The 21,202-nt window shown below is 39.7% G+C and overlaps 1 protein-coding gene across 5 annotated transcripts in view; it reads left to right on the forward strand.

Moving 5' to 3' along the window:
* Positions 1–21,202, forward strand: part of LOC134224947 (G protein-activated inward rectifier potassium channel 3-like) — a 494,447-nt gene that overhangs the window by 29,981 nt on the left and 443,264 nt on the right. For 4 of the 5 annotated variants that reach the window (XR_009983117.1, XM_062704606.1, XM_062704607.1 and 1 more), the window contains exon 1: positions 10,913–10,939. The exons of the other annotated variant lie outside the window; for it this stretch is intronic. Coding sequence is in view for 3 of the 4 variants with exons in the window: in XM_062704606.1 (XP_062560590.1) it covers positions 10,928–10,939 (12 nt within the window). In the remaining variant the exon portion in view is untranslated. Of the gene's footprint in view, positions 1–10,912; positions 10,940–21,202 lie in introns of those variants that run through there. 5 annotated transcript variants of the gene reach the window in all.

Raw genomic sequence — 21,202 nt, forward strand, 5'->3', positions numbered from 1 at the left:
ACATTGTGCTGATTGTAGAAGGCAGAATTCAATTAGGATTTATTGATCGCATTGCATATTGTGTACAATATAAATGTTTGAAATAAAAAAATACACTTTATCAATGAGTTTTGATTGAAATTGTAATACGTCCGCCATTATGCATTTTTGTCCGAGGTACCCCCTAGGACCAGCGAAGGTACCCCCAGGGGTACATGTACCCCAGGTTGAGAACCGCTGATCTAAGCAGTATCTTCCGGTCACCTCGGTCGTCCAAACAAGCATCGGCCACGTTGGGCTAGCGTTGGGTTGGGCTAGCGTGGGGCGTAAGGACGTCCACTCTACAGACGTGTGGACGTCACAGAGAGTTACAATTTAAGGTCCGCACGTACTTTAAGGGAAGATTACATGTCTCAAGCATGTCTCAAATTTTGCTCCCATGTGTATGGACGAGTTTTGTTTTAGGATTCCGTTATCTATATACATAAGAATGAGCTTCTGTCTGTCTGGTCTGAACCTTATAGACTCCGAAACTACTGAACCGATCGGCGTGAAAATTTGTATGCAGAGGTTTTTGGGGCCGGGGAAGGTTCTTAAGATGGTTCGAGACCCCTCCCTTCTTTGGAAAGGGGGGCTCCCATACAAATGAAACACAAATTTCTTCACAACTCAAGGATTAATCATATCATGCCTCATCTTAATTCGGCAGGTTCGTGGCACGATTTTTATGATGTGCAATCCCTTGCACTTGACCCTAAAGGGAGTTTCTTTTAAAAACAGTGTCCTAACCCATAATCCGGGCAGGAGAGGATCACTAATCAGAAAACGATGTGCTTCCGAAGAACGCTAACTACGAACAGAGAGTTTATTTCAGAGTCCAAATGTGTTTTATATTACAAGTTATGTGTTGCTACATTTTCGCGTCATTGCGCATATACAAGGTGGTTTAATTTTGCTTACACTGGTTAAACGTGAGGGTATTGATCCGTGTGACAAATATAATTTATTGAGCATGGGAGAGTCGATGTGCTTGCTCTGCACAAGCATTGAAATAAGTAATTTGATCCGAACGCTTTGGGTGAAATTGCTGAGTTATGAGTTTTGTCAATCGTTAATACAATGTATATGACAATCAGATAATAAATCAATTTTAGGCGAAACAAAGTTCGTCGGGGTCTGCTAGTGAAAAATAAAAAATTCGGCCCGATTTAAAACACAATCAGGCAGAAATCTCCGAGAGGCCGAGCTGTAAATCAGATTATAAATTGCTCAGCATTTTTTTAATTTTTCGCGATGAAATTGCACTTTTGGCGTCATTTAAATCAATTTTGATGAAAAAAGACTGTGATTTGATTAGATTTGACATTTATTCTCATGCGCCAACCATATTGGAATGGAAATACATTATTTAGTCAGATTAAGGCCGAAGTAGCTTGTGCGGTATATAAAAGTCTTCTCCATTCGGCTCGGTCCATGGCTACACGTCGCCAACCACGCAGTCTACGGAGGGTCCGCAAGTCATCTTTTACCTGATCGTTCCACCTTGCCAGCTGCGCATCTCGCCTTCTTGTGCCCGTCGGATCGTTGTCGAGAACCCTTTTCACCGGGTTACTGTCCAACATTCTGGCTACGTGCCCGGCCCACCGCAGTCGTCCGATTTTCGTGGAGTGAACGATGGATGGTTCTTCCAACAGCTGATGCAACTCGTAATTCATTCGCCTCCTCAACGTACCGTCCGCCATCTGCACTCCACCATAGATGGTACGCAGCACTTTCCTTTCGAAAACTCCGAGTGCACGTTGGTCCTCCACGAGCATCGTCCAGGTCTCGAGTCCGTAGAGGACTACCGGTCTAATGAGCGTTTTGTAGATTGTCAGTTTGGTACGGAGGCGAACTCTATTCGCTCGGAGCGTCTTGCGGAATCCAAAGTACGTACGATTTCCAGCCACTATGCGTCTCCGAATTTCTCTGCTGGTATCATTTTCGGCAGTCACCAGTGAGCCCAAGTACACAAATTCTTCTACCACCTCGATTTCGTCATCATCGATGCAAACTTGCGGTGGGTGGCTCACATTGTCTTCTCTTGAACCTCTTCCTATCATGAACTTCGTCTTCGACGTGTTGATGACTAGTCCGATCCGCTTAGCTTCCCTCTTCAGTCTGATGTAGGCTTCCTACATATTCTCAAAGTAACGTGCCATAATATCTATGTCGTCGGCGAAGCCGACATAAGTACTTTTTATCAATGTTCTTTCCTTGTTGAGATTTTTATTATTCTTATCCTAAGATTTTTTTCTACTTATAATTCATAAAAAAGGGATTTGGCGCAGGACATCAATAATCCCCCCTATTGCTCTTTTCGCATTTTTTCTTAGAACTATTTTTTCTTATCCTTCTAATTCCTAAAACCGGCCTTACCCAACTAACATTTAATGTCAAGGTATATGTAATTTCAACTCGTCTATATACCGCCGGAAATAAGTATAAAGACAAGCATGATTTTCATACATTTTCATCATGATTGAGGATCGATATCTCGATTCGTAGCGATTCGATTTGGCTGAAATTTTACTAGGTACCTGTTTTTAACTTGAACTTTCGATCTTTTAGCAAATTTCATACATCTCTGTTGATTTTGACCTCAAAATCTGGAAATAATTATAAAGACACCACTTTTTTATATGGAGCTCCATACAACGGAACTGTCTTTATAATTATTTCCAACAGAAACGCGTATAACCAGAATATATGCATAAATGTAATTATCATTGAATAAAAATTCAAGTCATTTTAGGCTTGTTGGCAAAAAATCCGCCCAATCGAATCGCTAAGAATCGAGATATTGACTTCCCAATATGGCCATTTTGTATGGAAACCGAGCTTGTCTTTATACTTATTTCCACCAGTGTACGGCTTAAAGCTGATTATGTGTGCTATACATATGATCAAGAACTTCTATTCAATGCTTTTACCAGCAAATCTGGCGAATCTATTCAGCTGTTTTCGACGTGCCTGCACAACTACTTTACAGTATGTTGCACAATTTTTTCTCAATCTTTACTAAACTATTTAGTAAGGTACCCCGGGGCAAGTGGGACCTAAAAAAACGCTAGTTCAGCAAAATTATTAACGCATACTTAGAAAACAGGGTATTTCAGGACATTAACCTCGGATACATCATTATATGCTTCCGTTGTTGAAGTGCAGACGTGTTGTAAGCCATTTATTCAGTAACAAAAATATTGATAGGGACATAAATAAATTTACCTGTGGGACCCACTTACCCCTTCAAACGGGGCAAGTGGGACCTATTCTGCTTTATACTGTCGAACGAAACTAGTTTGAAGAATGTTGATATAATGTTCATGTAATTTCTGAGTCGTAGTATTTCAGATCATGGATGGAGGTTTATTACTTGTGAGACTTTTGTTTTTGCAAGAAGAAAGGGATTACAATGTTAGCAGATATGATAACAAGACAACAGCCGGTTTACTGTTTAATTGGCCATTGTCTGGCTATCCATTAGCTTACTTTCTTACCAAATGTGTTAGATGGAAGAGATGAGCAAATCTTTGTTCACTTTTCGAATGAATGTTTCTCTGTTTAGAACACAAATTATTACATAAATTAGAATTTCAAAAGAAACGTTTTTATTCAGGCGATGCGCAGTGTTGTAAATTTGTAATAGAACGAAATGGCCAATTTATGTCTTAAGCACTTTATTTATCTGAAAATCTGTTAATCTGATGCGATGTTTAAAAATAACAATACACAAGAAAAAACGGTTGATCTATTGTAGAATAAATAGATTGTTTGCACTGTAAACGGAAAATTTCGCAAAGTAATTCATTGCTCTTTTCCATGAGGAAGACAATTTCCAGAAAATAAAATACACATTTGGTAAATCAACTGTACACTACTTCTTAACAACGAAACCAACGATATCAACTGCATTTGATTTAGATCCATATGATATATGAGCGTCGAAGTTATTTTTCACTAGACAACAATCTAAAAACAGTTAAAATAGCATTATCGAAAATGTTGTTCAAATAGGTCCCACTTGCTAAACTCAAGGGCAAGTAAAAATAGCAGATTTTGGCTTAAATTAAAACTTTTAAATCGTTTATGATGTCACACTATTATTTAATTGCTCAAAATATTCACTTTCCACACCAATGATAAATTTAGAAACGACTATTTTGTTGGAATTCCATTGAAATCAAATAAAAGTAATAGATTTTGCCGGTAGTTTTAAAGTCATGATTAAACAATACCATTAGTATGGTACCGCGAATGATTTTGATTCTAAACTTCTTTGTGTCAGGCAAATTCGTTGATAATTCTGCTTCATCTTTCTAGAACATTGTTACCATCAAAAACGTTCATCAATTCATCGGCAGTCATAGTATTTTTACTTGCCCCGGGGTACCATAATATAATTCGCTTCAATGGCGCTTATTCAGATTTTTTGAATCTGTTAAATAAGTTTTATACAGCCACTGAATTCAATTTGATTAAATGTTATTTGAGAGGAGAGTAAATTTCGGAGTTTATTTAATGTTTTTTTTTGTGAAAACTGAAATATCAATTTTGTTGCTACCTAGATTCGAACTCCTGATCTCTTGATTCAATGGCTGCTGCTCTGTCATCACCGTCACTTTGACATATGTAAATAACAAAGGAAATTATGGATGTGCTTCTTCGCATACCCTATAGGTTGTTTTACTAACGCTATTTTCGATTCATGCTGTATAAACGACAGAAAGAGGCCTACATGCTGCTTTCAGCACATAAGCTTAAAAATTATGCTTTCAGCATTATTTCAACCATTATTCAAACATCTATCAGCATGTTCTGTTGGCTAACTTTTATATACATCATCAATCACTGAAATTGTTTTTAGGCAACATTTTCTCGATCTGTATGGATGCTACTCTGCTGCTAATCGTTTAACAGTAGCCATCAAAAGAAATATCGCTTCTAAATGGCTTGTTTTCTTACACTATCTGCTAGCATTAATGACAGCGCTTTGTCAGTTGCTATAAGAGCAGGTGAATACCTTTGTAGCTGCATTACAGAAATCAATAGCTCATACACAGCTCCGGCAACAAAACTCAAATGTAAACATTGCGGTTTTGACGTTCCATACTGATAAGCTATTAAAAGAAGCAGCATAAGGTTCACTTAAACGCTGTGTAATCTTCAAAGATACAGAAGTTGCCTAAATGCTTCGTTAGTTCATTTATAGCGCCATTACGCTATATTGTTAGTGCTATAACAACAGCGAAAATTCTGAAAATGATTCTGAAGGTGCCTCCGTGGTATAGTACCAATGAACTTCATAGAATTTCTAATATTGAGACATTGCAACAAATGTCCAACAAAATAATTTCCAATTTTAGACAAAAATCGTTGCAATCTTCTATTGCAACGATTAATTCCTTGTACCCTTAGTATAAAATAAGTTAAGATTAGTTTAAGTTGAAAACATTGTAATTCCTACATGGTTCAATTCAACCAGAGGAAAAATTTTAACTGCCAGAGGCAATTGAAATGTATAATTAATAACTAAAAATAAAACATAGCAAATAAGGATGATAGTGTTAAGAAAACACGGAACACTTAGTCTAAGAGATGAATGCATGTATTAGATAATTAGCAAATAAAATTAGTTAAAAAAAAAAACAGCGGTGAAAACGTTTTCATTGTGAATGCTACTCACCGTAATATGGGAAGTTGCTAACAAGCAACTCAGTAACATACATGAGCTCTTAACCGATAAGCTTTGTTGCTAATTCAGACAGAGCTGTTTTATGACTATATGAAAGCTGCATAAACGATAAAAGATGAAATATATTCGGCACAAACTGACTAGCTGATATATATTTGTGTAATAGTCGAGTTGAAGTTTAAGGTCACTCCTGACAGAATCCAAGTTTCAGAGTGCTCGCGTTTTCGGGGGCACACCACTCGATACGGAAGCAACGCAAAACTGTCATTTTTATTTTTTCACGCATGCTGCGACGCAGCAAGGCTGAATCAACAAAAATGACAGTTGTCCGCCGCCTCCGTATCGAGTGGTGTGCCCCCGAAAACGCGAGCACTTTGAAACTTGGATTCAGTCAGGAGTGACCTTAAGGGATTATTTGCGGAGGCTTTTCTTTTATTCAGCACTAGTCGACCCGGCAGACGTTGTCCTGCATAGTAGGCGAAAATGCGCGTTCTGAGCTGCCCATGCGAAATATCTTAATTTTAGTTTTTCATAATTTCTCCACCCTTACTCGTGATTTTCGCATGAGAAAATATCATATAAACCCGTCGGAAACGATAACGGACATATTTGCTGAAGGAATGTAGAAAATCTATCCAGTTGTTTTCGAGTTATGCGGATACGAACACAGACCATTTCATTTTTATTATATAGATTGGCTGCTTTTATTCAAATATTATACAGTCAAAGGCTAGAAGTTGAAGCTTTTAGAACCAAAATTGTTAGTTGGGTAGGCAGGGTACTTTGACTGTTATTTGTTATTTCCAATTGTTCAGAATTAGAAAAGTTTTTGATATTGGTCACTAATAAAATTCCTAATGCATGTCTAATAGTAGATTAATATTAAATTTAAAAAATTCCCCTTTTTTTAATATCGAGAGTTGCGTATTTTTTTTTTCCTTTGTGCTTTTGTCCGCGTTATTCTGAGGAGTGAAATATTTGTAGTTTAGTATTTTTCCACAACTAACTTAATACAATAGAAGGTGGTGAATTGTGGTGAATGATTCGCTCTAAAATATTTCTAATTTCTTACACGAAAAATTAAAGAGCTATTTTTAAAAAAAATTCCACTGCTCTTGAATTTTATTACAAGGTTTTTTGACATGTCCCGCGGTGTCTACCTGTGTTTTTATGACGAATACCACCGTTCAATGATCGGGCCTTAATGAGGCTTGCCTCCTCCTTATCATGTACCTAGTTGGCCCTGGGTTTAGAGGTGTGCGCCGCCGCGCCACGCCGCCTCCGCCGACAGTTTTTGGCACGCCGCCGCCGCCGACATTTTTGCATCGGCGCACCACTGTTCAAAATTTGTCACGCCGCTGATCTATAGTTTTCCACGCCGATTTAAATTTGAAGAAGTCCGTAGAATTTGCAGTGGAAATTCCAGAGATTCAGTAGAATTTCCGTTGAATTTTCTAATTGATCTCTACAATATCACGTTGAAGCTCCAGTGAATTTTTCGTGAAGATACAAATGATTTTCTTGAAAATTCCGTACAATTTCTTGTTGAAATTTTTAAAAACTCTCCGTAAAAACTAAAAAAACTCGTGCGGAAATTGCGAAATATTTCCGTTAAAATTTAAAGAATTTATCGTTGAATTTTTGTACGGAAAAAGATCGTTCGGCAGAAAGCCATTTGGCCGAAGACCACAAGGCTGATAGTTGTTTGGTCGAAATTGTCGCTTGACCGAATATACCATTTGGAAAAAGACTATTAGCATAAAGTTATTTGACCTTCGTCATTCGGAACAGGCTGAAAAAATCGGTTAGCCAAATAGCTCAATTGGCCGAATTTCCCATAAGGTCGAAAAGACATTCGGTCAGAAGTGTCGTTCGGCTGCAGCCCATTTTGGTTATTTTCAAAATATTGACGGAAGAATGTTTTGAATTTCGCTGGAAAACCCGTATAAACTTCCCCAGAAAATTCTATAATTTTTTTGAGAATATTCATTTTTAATTATTTTCCACGAGAACTACTGAGAATTGAGAAACTACTTGAGAATTCTTTGAAATTACCGAGAGGAGTTCGTTGGATTTGGATTTATCGGATTTTACATCTCTTCAAAATTTTCACGAAAAAATTTTACAGGGAAATATTCTTCGAAATTTGCACAGAAAATTCTTCATAATTGTAGGATCTTGTGACTGATAGAACGGATGCTTCCACGTTGACTTTCTCAATCTAGATTAATTAAGACGACTAGACTAAAACGGACTAGACGGAAAAATGCTTGGATTTTTAGGATTTTTTTTTAAATTTTACAATTGTCCATAAGAAATTCTTGGGAAATTCCATTGGCCGAGCTGGTAATAAGTCAATGACGTTTGCCGTAACAAGACAGACGGGTTGAATCGATCGTTCAGCCGAAGAAGTCATTTGGCCAAAAATGCCGTTTGGCGGAAAATGTCATTTGGCATTCGGTTAAATGCCAATTACTGAACGGATCATATGATCATAACTGGCCACTCGTTTGTTTAAATGGCCTTTTCGACATATGACAATTAAACAAAGTTCCGTAACCTCTACTTTTTAAGTCGATACTGTTCTTTAAGCCAAAATTCTATCTAGCCGAGCCAAACTGATTGTTTATCCGAAAATATTATCAGTTCAACAATGGTTTGGCCAAAAGCGACATACAGATTCGGCTGAACTGAAAAACAACCATTTCGGCCAAATGGCATTTTCTGCGAAAAGTGTCGTTCGGCTGAATTGATCATTTGGCCAAAAAGTTGTTTAGCCGATTAGGTCATGTGGTAAAAATGCCGTTTGGCCGAATGGGTTGTTTTGCAGAAAGGACATTTTCGGGCCAAGTGGTTCTTTCTGTCAAATGGTCATTTCTACCAAACGACAATTGCAGTCAAATGATCTATTCGGTATATCGATTTTTAACCAAATTACCAGTTTGGCCGATTGTACCTTTCGGCGATATGTCGACCTGATAACAGTTTCAGAAGTGTGTTCAATACGGCTTAACAGGATTTGGTTAGATTACTTTCGGCTTAAACGTCAGTATCGACTTAAAAAGTAGAGAGGTTACAAAATTTCGATAAATGGTCATTTGACAAAAAGGATATTTCGCCGTTAATGGCATTCGGTCAATCGGGTGGACATTTTTGACCATATTATTCGTTCAGTAATTGACATTTGGTCGTATGACCGTTGGGCCAAACGACATTTTCGGCAAAATAGACCATTCTGTCAATCAACCATTTCGGCCAAACGGTATTTTCGAGCTGATGACATATTCGACCAAACGACCTATTAGGGAAAATATTACAAGTTCGGCCATATTTTGCTTTGAGCCAATGGAATTTCCCAAGAGTTTCTCATGAACAATACTCTAGTCGTTAAATAACTGCAACATGTTTACGTTTCAGTTAGCGAATACCTTTCGATAACTGCAACGCATTATAGACGTCAAATGGTTGTTAGTTGACGTCAGATACAATAGGAGTGTAATCGAGTTGCAGTTATTAAACGTCTACTGCACCAAGAGTTTCTCGTGAAAATCCAAAGAAATTCCCTAAAAAATCTGAGCAATTTTTCATTGAAATTTACATTTTAAACAATCTTCCTTGAACAATATTCCAGAGATTTTTTTTTGAAAATTCCTCCTCTCTATGCTATGCTATGTCAAACTATCCGTCGTAATGATTCTAGACTGAGCAAACCAACATTATAACACCCATTCTATCAGCCTCACTCTTCTGTAATTATGAAGAATTTTCAAAGTAAATTTAAAAAATCAACGGGAACTTCTTGGCATGCAGTCTTAATTCTAGAGTCAAAACAGGATTTTACTACTGTCCGACGTTTCGGCAATTGTATTTTGCCATACAATTGCCGAAACGTCGGACAGTAGTAAATCCCTGTTTTGACTCTGGAATCAAGACTGCATGCCAAGAAAATCCCGAAATATCTAAATTACAGTCGATCCATCATCATATCAACGGGAACTTTCCGTGTATATTCTGAACATTTTTCTGTAGAAATTTGGAACAATTTCTCGTGGCTTTCCTGCTAAACTTCCAACCTATATATTTTCTGTCAAATTTGCCGTTTCCGTCGCCGTTCCACTGGTATTGCGTTTGGGCCTTAAAGATTCTTCCGTGAATGTCTTGAAACCATCTCGAAAAAATCGCCACGCCGATTCACGCCGCCGCTGGCTAAACTGGCTTTCGGTGTGACGCCAAAAACGCCGCCGCCGCCGACCAAAATTTGGACAAACGCCGCCGCCGCCAAATTTCGGACCGGCGCACACCTCTACCTGGGTTATAACCTCATTACTGAAGAACTGACCACCTTGAAAAAAAGGACTCACACATACGAAAACTGCAGCTACCGGGGACATTCGCCTCCTCTACGATATCTCAAGTTGCCTAAGCGGGGAGATGAAGAATGCGACAATGTCGATGACAGATGAACTGATCAGCTACTGACGAACCCAACTAACAAGCGCAGCTGAAACGCTGGCGCTGTTTCGAACACTTGGAATAGCTTTTCCAAGTGCAAGCCTCACTCACCTAAGGTCAGGCGTATTACATACGCCAATAGCGGTGCTCCGTATCCTTTTAGTACACCTATGGTTGTTCAAGATCTCTCCGCAAGACTGTCATGACTCAATCTAAATAAAACCGTCTTAAATTTATAATAGAGGTAAATCCGGTTATGATCTGGTGCAGAATGTTTAAGTCGGTCCCATAAAGTTTAATCTTGCTCAAACAAACATAATTTTTCAACAGTTAGACAAGATCCATTCGACAGAGACAGATGATTATGAAAAGTTGGGATAAGTTCAAGGAGCATTGACTGAGATGAATCAGTTTCCGGACGGTTGGACGTGTGGCAGCTAGATTTTTTTCCTGGCTTGTTTCCATTGGTGTGTAATCCTAAAAAATCGCGTGAAGAAATGTTCAAATATTATCTTTTAAAAAGCATTTGATTTCGAAGTTCCAAGTGAATCTAAACATTTTCGATTTTTTTCAATAAATTGTTAATATCAAATATTGTCAAAATTGGATAGGTTATTGGAAGTGCCAGCTGTCAATGTGTTAAGCTTCCAAATTTCTTCGTTGACTTTTTCAGTTAAGTGTTTTTGACAGTGCAGTGCTGCGAATTTTCTTTTCTTTTTGAATGTGATTGTGATTCAATTGTGCTGAAAACAGATTTTTATCATGTCGCAAACGGTAAGTACTCGATTATTGCAAATTATCAAGAAATGCCAGTTATCGTGTCCTGGATTAAGCATTATAAAATAGGCTTTCTAATTATGCAAGATATCAACACTGTAAGTTAATAATCTGGGAAAAGAGCAAGACTCATTGTCGGTTGATAACTTTTAGTTCATTTCCGTATAGCGACATTCGAACGAAGTAAGAAACCAAATTTTTGAGGTAGAACCAATATTGACGAAAGTGATGGGACAGTGTAATAAATGTAAATTTGAAATGGGGAACATTTTTCTTCTTTCTAAAAAATGGCTCAGTACTACATATTTCATTTAATTTTAAATATGGTTGGAACTTGAAAGATTCATAACATGACTCAATTGAAATTAATTTCATCAATCACTAAATCCGCTTCAATTATCACCTTTAATTTTACTCTGAAAAATAAGTGGACCTATGCCGGCAAATGTAAAATTGCAAACGCGTCAAACCATAAAACGATTATCCTAACTTGTGCGTGTCAGCCAAATCTCGCTTCGCCATAAGCGATTGTCTGAATTTCAACAATGATTGTCTGCCATGCATGTAGCGGAAAAGTCCGTTTCAGTTATGGTTTCAACAATCATCAAATGGAAGTAAATATTTCGAAGTATAAAAAGAAAACTAATTTACCTAGTAGTGCCACTGCTTTTCTCGTAATTAGTCAATACCCTAGTCAGTTGGGTGGTTGGGTGTACCAGATAGCAGATTTAAATTGAACGTTTCTCAGATAGCTTGTATGAGAACGGTAAGAAACTCTTTGCTTTTTTTTTATCGAGATGCATATATATGAAAAAGAACAAAGGTACTCAAGTCTCATTCACTTATCAATGAGATAACTTGATGGGTAAATCACGCCAAAGATTTGATTTTGGAATGATTTGGGTGGCTTTCATCCTGGTGCACGAGAAAAGCAGAAATAGAAACGTTTGGTCCCATCTGATAATATCATGTTTGTGTTTCATCAAATGTGCACCGTTGGATCCTCATTAATCTTACTCAAATTGAAATGATCATGTGCCTGTCGTTAAGTAATTATCTCTTTTAATTCAAATAAACCTCGACGTTTATCTTCATGCGACCGACAACATACCATCACAGTTGAAAATTTATAATTTTCACTCTATTGACAAGAACTGATTCACGCATCTGCCACCGTACCAAAGTACATCATGGCTTATTTTTTTTACAGCATCTCACGATGTGTTTTTCTTGAGCTTAAATTGCGGCCCATTTGTCAAATGCAAGGTTAAAAAATAAAGTCTTCATGCGAGAAAAAAAAACGAGCAGAAGAGATTCAATAAATTTAGTTGCTTTTATTGCCAGCTTCCTCTTGTTTGGCTGTTCCATTGTCTTGCCGGATACGTTCCCTACTGCTAAGGTAACCGACGTTCCCAGTTGATCGCGCGTCTTTGACTAGACCGAGATAGTTCGACGGCTTACGTCGGGACTTATCTTATCACAGGGCACTCCGGCGTTAATCCTTTTGTAATCTCTCGTACCTGTCATATTTCCAAGTTGTAATTAGAATGAACTCTTTTGAACGAATCTGCTTTTACGACACGGAACAGCAATCGTGGGCGAACGTTAGACGACTCATCACCGGCATCCCATATTAGTGGCCAAGCCAAGCCATAAGCACGGTCTAATCTTGTGTGGTGTGGTCAAACGGGGGAGTAGGAAATTAAATTTGTGCTGCGAATAACTGCGTGTCGTCAGCCGGCACAAATATACCGGAGAACTGGCTCGTCTTTATTCTGACACACCAATTGTTCTTAAATCCCAGCGAAACTAACGGTGGCATTCAAGTATAGGTTAAGTGGAATTTTTGTTATCTTGTTTTACGTCATACGACAAAGCACGGAATAGTAATTTGCATAGCTAATCCGGCGGCTATGAGGATGTTTGGCTCTAATATGAAGTTTAATTGATAGAAGGGCAACTTAGACGACTTTATGTCGTTTACCCAATAATTGAATGAGTAATAAGTAAATTTGAAAATGTGCCATTTTTATGAAAACTGCATTTTCTCATTCGTGAGTACAGGAATTGTCTTATCTTAATCCAAATCAATTGAAAATTCAATCAAAGTTTCTAAATGAATTCCTTTTGTACAAATTCTGTTTATGTTCCTATATTTTTGTTTCTGATCGAAGAATGAAATACCAACCGGATATCTGGTAAGCTTTTCAGGGGTTTAAAAACAAATCCTGGAATTCCTGGAAGTGTGTGAGTATTGCTGATTTGTATTGGGATCTAAAGGACGTTTCCTGGAAAATTCCTGCAAGTCAGTTAGTACACTGGATTTTGTTTTTACACGATTTACATTTTCTCAATTTTCCACTCATCCTAAATGTTTAACGTATATTAATTATCATGTGATTTTTCTTTGATTTATTCTGGATTTTTTGAAACATGTTGCGAAGAGTTTGGGGGCAAATTGAAGTCACACGATCAAAAATACGAGCGAAAAAAAATTGTGTAAAAACAAAATCCTGTGTACTTACTTCTGAAAGTTCATAAGAGTTTTATAAAAAAAACGCGTATATATTCCTGAAATAAAAATCTCTATCGATCAGCAAAAGGTCCGTCATAAACCGAAAGTTTGAACCGTGCTCAAAAAGTCGTGAGGGGTTCCTGAGAGCCTGTAGGAAATCTTGAAAATACGAAAATGTGAGATTTCCCTGTTCGACGTATGGAAACAATCCTGGAAGTAAACCCGGATTCAACGAATTAACGTATGATGTCATGAAATTTGGAAGAAATGATTAGAGTGAATGATGATTGATGATTCCTGATTGCCTTAACCCGTATCGGCCTGAGTGAAGGAAAAGCAAAAATTCGATTGGCTGTCATTTCGTCATTTTTTGTCGTATTGGCCTGGTTTTATCACTGTTCTGCTCGTACGGATCCTAGAAATCAGAATACATGTGGGACTTGTGAATATATGGGACTTGTATTGTGGTCCTCCTCTCCGAAGTTATTCTGGTGGGTCGCTGGGTCAGCATTAGCATTTAGCAGTTCGCACAAATTCGTAGGTGGCACAAGCCAAGACTTGGTATATTTGCTCCATATTAGCGATATGGTCCATAGGCCGAACGGTAAAAAAAGAGAGAAGTTCTTTCTTCACCTTACCCCTTACGTCCTTCTTTCTTTTCCCTTCTTCTGTTTTCACTTCCTCGCAAAACTGCTTGGAAACATTCACCTGCCTGCTAGGGGGATTGGGCTCTGGGGTTCACGCTTGCTAGGTTACCTACAATTAGGTAATCCTTGCTTCTATGGAAACTTGCTTCCACTGTGATGGAAGGAAAAACCTCAAATGAGGAAAAAAACCTCCTTTCCTACCTTTGCTATCTTGCTCCTCCCCGGGACCGCAAGATGCGTCTTCTACTACGAGCTCATTCGAACTTCTCATCAAATCTTTCTGTGTCTATGCCTGCACTTCTCCGGTACTACCAATCTGCTTTACTTTGGAGAAGTCGGCCTGTTGTGCTGTTAAGCACTTCTCCTTGGTCTTAACGCCGGTATACCCCGCCTCCACTTCGAAGTGGCTGGTGTCTCGACGACTTTAAACAACTGATTCTTCGCGATCTACTCGGTCTTGTCCCCGAGGGCGGATCTAGCCTACTCCGACAGAGAATTCCCTGGGAAAGGAGTTTCTCCCGCACCGAAGCCAACCAGCCGGGTGCCAAGGTCAGTCCAGCGATTCCGATGGAGCAGGGCGTCCGGTTCACTGGTGCCCTGACTACCCGTCGCTGGTGGTATTTCGTCGCGATCTACTCAGTCTAGTCCCCGGCGGTGGATCTAGCCTACACCGACGGAGAGTTCCCCGACAAAAGAATTTCTCCTGGTACCGATTTTCTTTGGTCGTTGCGCCATTTCTTTTGCAAAACCGATGATATGCGCGATACTACGATACTACGATACTGTCGACCGCATTCCAAGTGCTTTCCTCTCGACACATTTTTTCAACAACGTTCTCCAAGCTTATTTCCCTTCGTCATGCCTCAAACCTTGGACATACGAAAACCACGTGCTCCGGCGCCTCCTCGACGTTCTCACAGTTCGGACAGAACGGTGAATTAGCCTGCCCGGACCGATGCAGATACTTCCTGAAGCATCCGTGGCCCGACAGGAACTGCGCCATGTAGAAGTTTACCTCGCCATGCTTTCTATTTCGCCACGTCGCCAGGTTCGGAATAAGAAGGTGGGTCCACTTTCCTTTCTCCGTACTGTCCTACTCCTGTTGCCATCTCGCCATCGAACGGATTCTCACCACCTTCCTTATGTTTCTCCGCTGATAACACTCGACATCTTCCTCCAGTGCGATGCAGATGGGTAACATCCCGGCAATAACGCATGCTGCCTCCGACGATATCGTTCTATACGTGCTTGTAACCCGTATGGCCATCAGCCGGAACACACTTTTTACACGCTGCTTCTTGGTCCGCCAACGTTTGGCATGACTCTCGTTATCGCGTTCATTGCCTTCGTCGACTTTTCACAGCCGTATTTGATATGGCTGTTGAAGTTCAACCGGTCATCAATCATCACTCCCAGGTGCTTCAGTGACCGTTTCGATGTAATTTCATGCCCTCCGACTACGATCTCCATCCGTTGGATTGCTTTCCAGTTGCTGCACCTCCGTTTTTTGGTGAGCTATCTGTAGCTTAACTCCATTTATTCAACTCTCGATTGTGGCTATTGCCTCCGTCACAGACGCCTCCAGTTCTTCGAGTGTCTCGCCCGTCACTGTTAGTGACACGTCGTCCGCAAAACCCACGATTCTCACTTTTTTGGGCAGCTGCAGTGTCAGGACTCCATCATACATCCCGTTCCAGAGGGTTGGGCCGAGTATGGAACCCTGAGGAACACCCACCGTAACACGATTTTTGCCCTTCATTCGTGTCATACACCAGAACTCTGCTCTGAAAGTAGCTCTTCAGAATGTGACACAGATAGCCGGGAACCCGCATTCTGTGCAGCGCTGTGGCAATAGCTTCAAAACTGGTGCTGTTGAACGCGTTCTTCACGTCTATCGTAACCACTGCGCAGTATCGATCTCCTCTTCGCTTCTGTTTGGACGCTTACTCAGCACTTTCAAGTACTGTCCGGATTGCATCCACAGTTGATACTACTTTACGGAATCCGAACTGCATCATTGACAGTCCACCCTCACCCTCTATGCACTTCGTCAACCTGTTGAGGATCCTCTGATCCTCTCCAGGAGCTTCCCAACTGTATCTATCAGGCATATCGGTCTATACGAGGCAGCAATACCAGCTTCTGGGTCTTCCACATTTCTGGAAAGTTACCCTCGTCCAAGCACCGCTGGAGTACTGTTCTGAACATATCCGGATATGCCAAAACCGCAGCTTTCAGAGCCACGTTTGGTATTCCATCTGGACCGGTAGCTTTCTTCGTTTTCAGGTGCCTCACTGCTTCTGTCAGCTCGTCATTGGACACTTGTCGATTCTCAGCAATTGCTTCCGCATCTTCGCCGTATGGTGTCGGTGGCCACGTAGTCAGGTCGTTTTTCGGGAAGAGACCTTCCATATTTTCCTTCTTCCTCTTCCTTCTTCCTCTCCCTTCCTTCTATTTTCTTCTTTTTCCCACCCTTCTTCTTCCCACTTTCTTCTTCTTTTATCCTTCTTTTTTTCTTTCTTGTTTATTGCTTTTATATATTGCTTCTTTCTTTCTTCTTGTTCATTCCTTTTCAATTATTCCTTCTTTCTTCTTAATTTTTTCTTCTTCGTTTTTTTCTACCTTCTGTTTCTTCCTTTTTCCTTATTCCTTTTCTGTATTCCTTCTTTCTCCTCCCTTCTTCTTTCTTCCTTTTTATTTCTTCTTTCTTCCTTCTTCCTCTTCTTCTTTATTCCTCCTTCCCTCAACCTTCTTCCTTCTTCCTTTTCCCTTCTGCCTTCTTCCTTCTTCTTTATTCCTTCCCCCTTCCTTTTTCCTTCTTTTTTCTTCCTTCTTCCTTCTTCTTTTTTCCTTCTTCCTTCTTCTTTCTTCTCCACCCTCAGCCTTCTTTCTTTTTTCTTCTTCCTTTTTCCTTTTTTTAATTCTTCCTTCTTCCTCCTTCCTTCTTCATGCTTCCTTCTTCCTTCTTCCTTCTTCCTTCTTCCTTCTTCCTTCTTCCTTCTTCCTTCTTCCTTCTTCCTTCATTCTTCTTTCTTCCTTCTTCCTTTTTGCTTCTTCCTTCTTCCTTCTTGCTTCTTCCTTCTTACTTCTTCCTCCTTTTTCCTTTCTTCTTCCGTTCTACTTCTTTCTCACTTCGCACTACTCATTTCTCACTCCCCAGTTCTCATTCGCCCTAAGGGCCATTCGGGCTAATGATCGTTCGGCCTAATGACCATTCGGCCTAATGCCCCAGCATAATTCTGACAATACAGGTGGAATTAGCACCATGCAAATTTGTGTCCTCTTCCGTCATAAAGCTAAATCGAGTCGGGAAGATTGTGTGGGTACAAAGTTACACAGCACATAATTTTGAAATATTTGATATTCAATTAAAGTTGACTGAGTTTTACAAGCAATTCATTCATTCATTTATTTAGTCTACATCTAAACAGATAACACTGAATCAACAATTTGACGCCACAATACACGGTTCGAGGCCGCATCTCTCCATCCTCGAATACGCCCCACACTCGCCAAGTCGTTTTGCACCTGCCCATCTCGCTCGCTGCGCTCCACGCCGTCTCGTACCTGCCGGATTGGAGGCGAACACCATCTTTGCAGGGTTGCTGTCCGGCATTCTTGCAGCATGTCCTGCCCATCGTACCCTTCCGACTTTAGCTACCTTCTGGAAACTGGGTTCGCCATAGAGTTGGGCGAGCTCGTAGTTCATTCTTCGCCGCCACACACCGTCTTCTTGCACACCGCCAAAGATGGTCCTAAGCACCCATCTCTCGAATACTCCGAGTGCTTGCAAGTCCACCTCGAGTCCGCAGAGGACTACCGGTCTTATTAGCGTCTTGTACATGACACTTTTTCTGGAGCCCGTAGTAGGCCCGACTTCCCCCTAGCAGTACACATATTCCACATAGGTTACTGCAACTCATATGTGACCGGATTTAGTCACAATTAAGTTGCTGCAACCATTTTCGTCTGACTTGTGCTGCTCGGGCCACAGATGATGCGCCTTCGTATTTCACGACTAACATTGCTATCAGCCGTTAGCAAAGATCCAAGGTAGACGAATTCCTCGACCACCTCGAAGGTATCCCCGTCTATCGTAGCACTGCTTCCTAGGCGGGCCCTGACGCGCTCGGTTCCGCCCACAAGTATGTACTTTGTCTTTGACGCATTCGCCAACTTTTGTTGCTTCATGTTTCAACCGGGTGTACAGTTCTGCCACCTTTGCAAATGTTCGGCCGACAATGTCCATGTCATCCGCGAAACAAATAAATTGACTGGATCTGTTGAAAATCGTACCCCAAATAAACTTTGCAAAGCTTGATCCAGAAAATACCAAGTGTCTATCAATTACCGGGAAAACAGATTCCCGGAATACCTGCCCAAAACCACCCAGCAATCTAAAAATATGCTCCAATGAACATGTCTTGCGAAATCATGAAGTTTTACGTGTCGCAAGATGGGTATCAGGTCACATAAAAAAGAAGCCACTTCATCAAGCAGGTTCCCGGAATGCCACGGATCCTGGCCAGCACCACTCAGACACCTCGAAATAGACTCTATTGAGCATGTTGCGAAATTATGAAGTTTGACATGTCGTAAGATGGGTTTCAGATCACATCAAATAGTGGCCACTTCTCCGGAGGAGTCAGCTTCCCGAAACCTGTCCAAACCCACCCAAAAGCCTTGGAAGAGGATCTATTGAACTAGACCTGTGCGCCGGTCATATCATCGGCAGCGCCGGCATGATGGTCACTTTTGCCCCGGCGGTGGCGGCGTCACGGCGGCGCGCCGTTGACTTTTATCGGCGGCGGCGGCGGCGTGAACCGGCGTGGATGAAAAAATTAATTTACCTAATAAATACCTGATTTCAAAATGTTATTTGAATTACCACTATTTTGTTACTCTTTGATTTTGATTAATCAAATTTTAACAATAAATCCTGCTTCACTTTTTCGTGACCCCTAAGTGTTAAGAATTAGATTTCGGAGTCATAGAAAAAATATGTAATAACTTTTTTTCAAAAGTTATTTCCAATTTAGGATTTAGATACACTTCAGTCGTTTTGATCTCAAAATAACAAAGTTTCAGAAAAAAATCTAATATTTTCCTGAAATTCGCCTAAATATGTCAACAAAGCTCTTGGTGGAGTTTCTGAGAGAATTTCTGGAGGAAACTATGATTTTTTTAAATTCCTACAGGCATTTCTCAATAAATTTCATTAGGAATTCCTTCGTAAAATCCTATGACAATGTCTGCAGAATTTTTCTATTTTAGAAAGAATAATCCATTCAGATTTATTTTTGGGAAATTCCTTGAGTAAAACATAAAATATTCCTGCAGGAATTCATTCGGAAATTTATTAAAGAATGAGCTATTTTCTGATGGAATTCCTAAGAGAATTTTCTAAAGGACTTTCCGAGAAAATTCCTGAAGCAGTGTTGGAAAGTGTAGTAGGAACCTTTTAACAAAATTTTGAGCAAATCCCCAGACATTTCGAAGGAATTCCTAACAGTATATCCAAGATGCATCAGCGGCTGCTTCCGCATCTTCCTCGATTGCACACCCCAGAGCCAACGTCCTGTTCCAGGTTCTCTTCAAGTTCTTTTGCTGGTCTCTCTTTCAGCATACGCACTACATGTCCAACCCTCTGTAATCTGCCTTATTTTATCAACCTGCCTATGTCTGTATTTTTGTATACTTGGTTTAACTCGTGGTTCATTTATTCGTCTGCTCCATTTACCATTTTCCACCACGCTGCCAAGTATTGATCACAGTATTTTCAACTCAAACACTTTGAGAATTTGATTATCTGCATCTTTTAACGTCCATGATTCATGGCCGTTCAGGACGACTGGACGAATCAACGATGTGTACAGAGCTAGTTTTGTCAGTGTCTGTAGGTAGCTTCATGAAGTTACAAAATAATTTTCTGGAGGAATTTTCAAAGGATTACCCTGAGAAATTCTCTTTTAAATTGGAAAGTTTTGGAAGAATCCCTATGGGAATTTCAGGAACAATTATTCTCAAGGAACTTGCTAAGGAATTCCTAGAGGAATTACTAAAAAAAATCCGAAGGAATATCAAATTGATTTACAAAGAAATTCCAAAGCAAAACTCCGAAGCTGACAGAAATTTCCGAAGTAATCTGTTAATAAATTTCTGAAGGAGTTTCTAGAGATTTTTTTTGGAATTTTGAAACAATTTCCTAAGGAACTCCTAAAACATTCTCTGTAGATATTTCAAAAAGAAGGATTTTCAGAAGGTGTATCCGAATTTCTGAACGAAGTCTTGACGGAATGTCCAAAGGAATGCACCTGCAGGGACTTCTACGGATATTCCTTCAGGAACTTGTTCAGGAATTCTTAAGGAAATTTCGTATAGAAGAATTTCTTGAGGAATTTTCGGGAAAACACTTTAACGATTTTCCCGAGGTTTTCTTAAACAAATTTCTGAAGGAACTTTTTCCGAACTAATTCCTGAAAGAAATTTCAGAATATAGCTGAGAGAATTTTCGAAAGACTTCTTGACGTAGTATCCGAGGGAATTCCTGGACGAATCTCCATATGATTTTTTGGAGAATTACAAAAAAAATTCTGGAGAAATCTAAGAATTTCGATTTTTCCGTGTTTTTGCAATACCGAAATAATCTCTCGAATCTCTTATGGATTTCACTGAAGTAATAGTCTGAACTACGGCTTAAAAATATTATGATTTCAACAGCATATTCTTTTGTGTTGAGCAGAAAAATTCTCCAAAGTATTCTATACAAAAATTCGAAAAAAATTCAAAATTTCCACTTGGATTACATTGATAACATTGTAGATTTTAAAATATCTTTTGATTTTCTTCTTTACTTCTTTAGAAACTTCAAGTGATTCTTTAGAATTTCCACGGGGAATTATGTCGCGCTTCGACGAAAAATTATTTAGAATTTACAAAGGAAGCATTTTGGAATATCCAAGAAGAAGTCCTTGGAATTTCCAAAAGGCATTCTTTGGAACTTGTAAGGGGAATTCTACGAAATTTCCGTGAGAAATTCTTCAGAATTCCCACTGAAGATTTTCTGGGAAGTCCCGGGATTTTTTTTTTCTTAATTTC

The sequence above is a fragment of the Armigeres subalbatus genome, chromosome 3, assembly GCF_024139115.2.
Source record: "Armigeres subalbatus isolate Guangzhou_Male chromosome 3, GZ_Asu_2, whole genome shotgun sequence".
Taxonomy (NCBI): Eukaryota; Metazoa; Arthropoda; class Insecta; order Diptera; family Culicidae; genus Armigeres; species Armigeres subalbatus.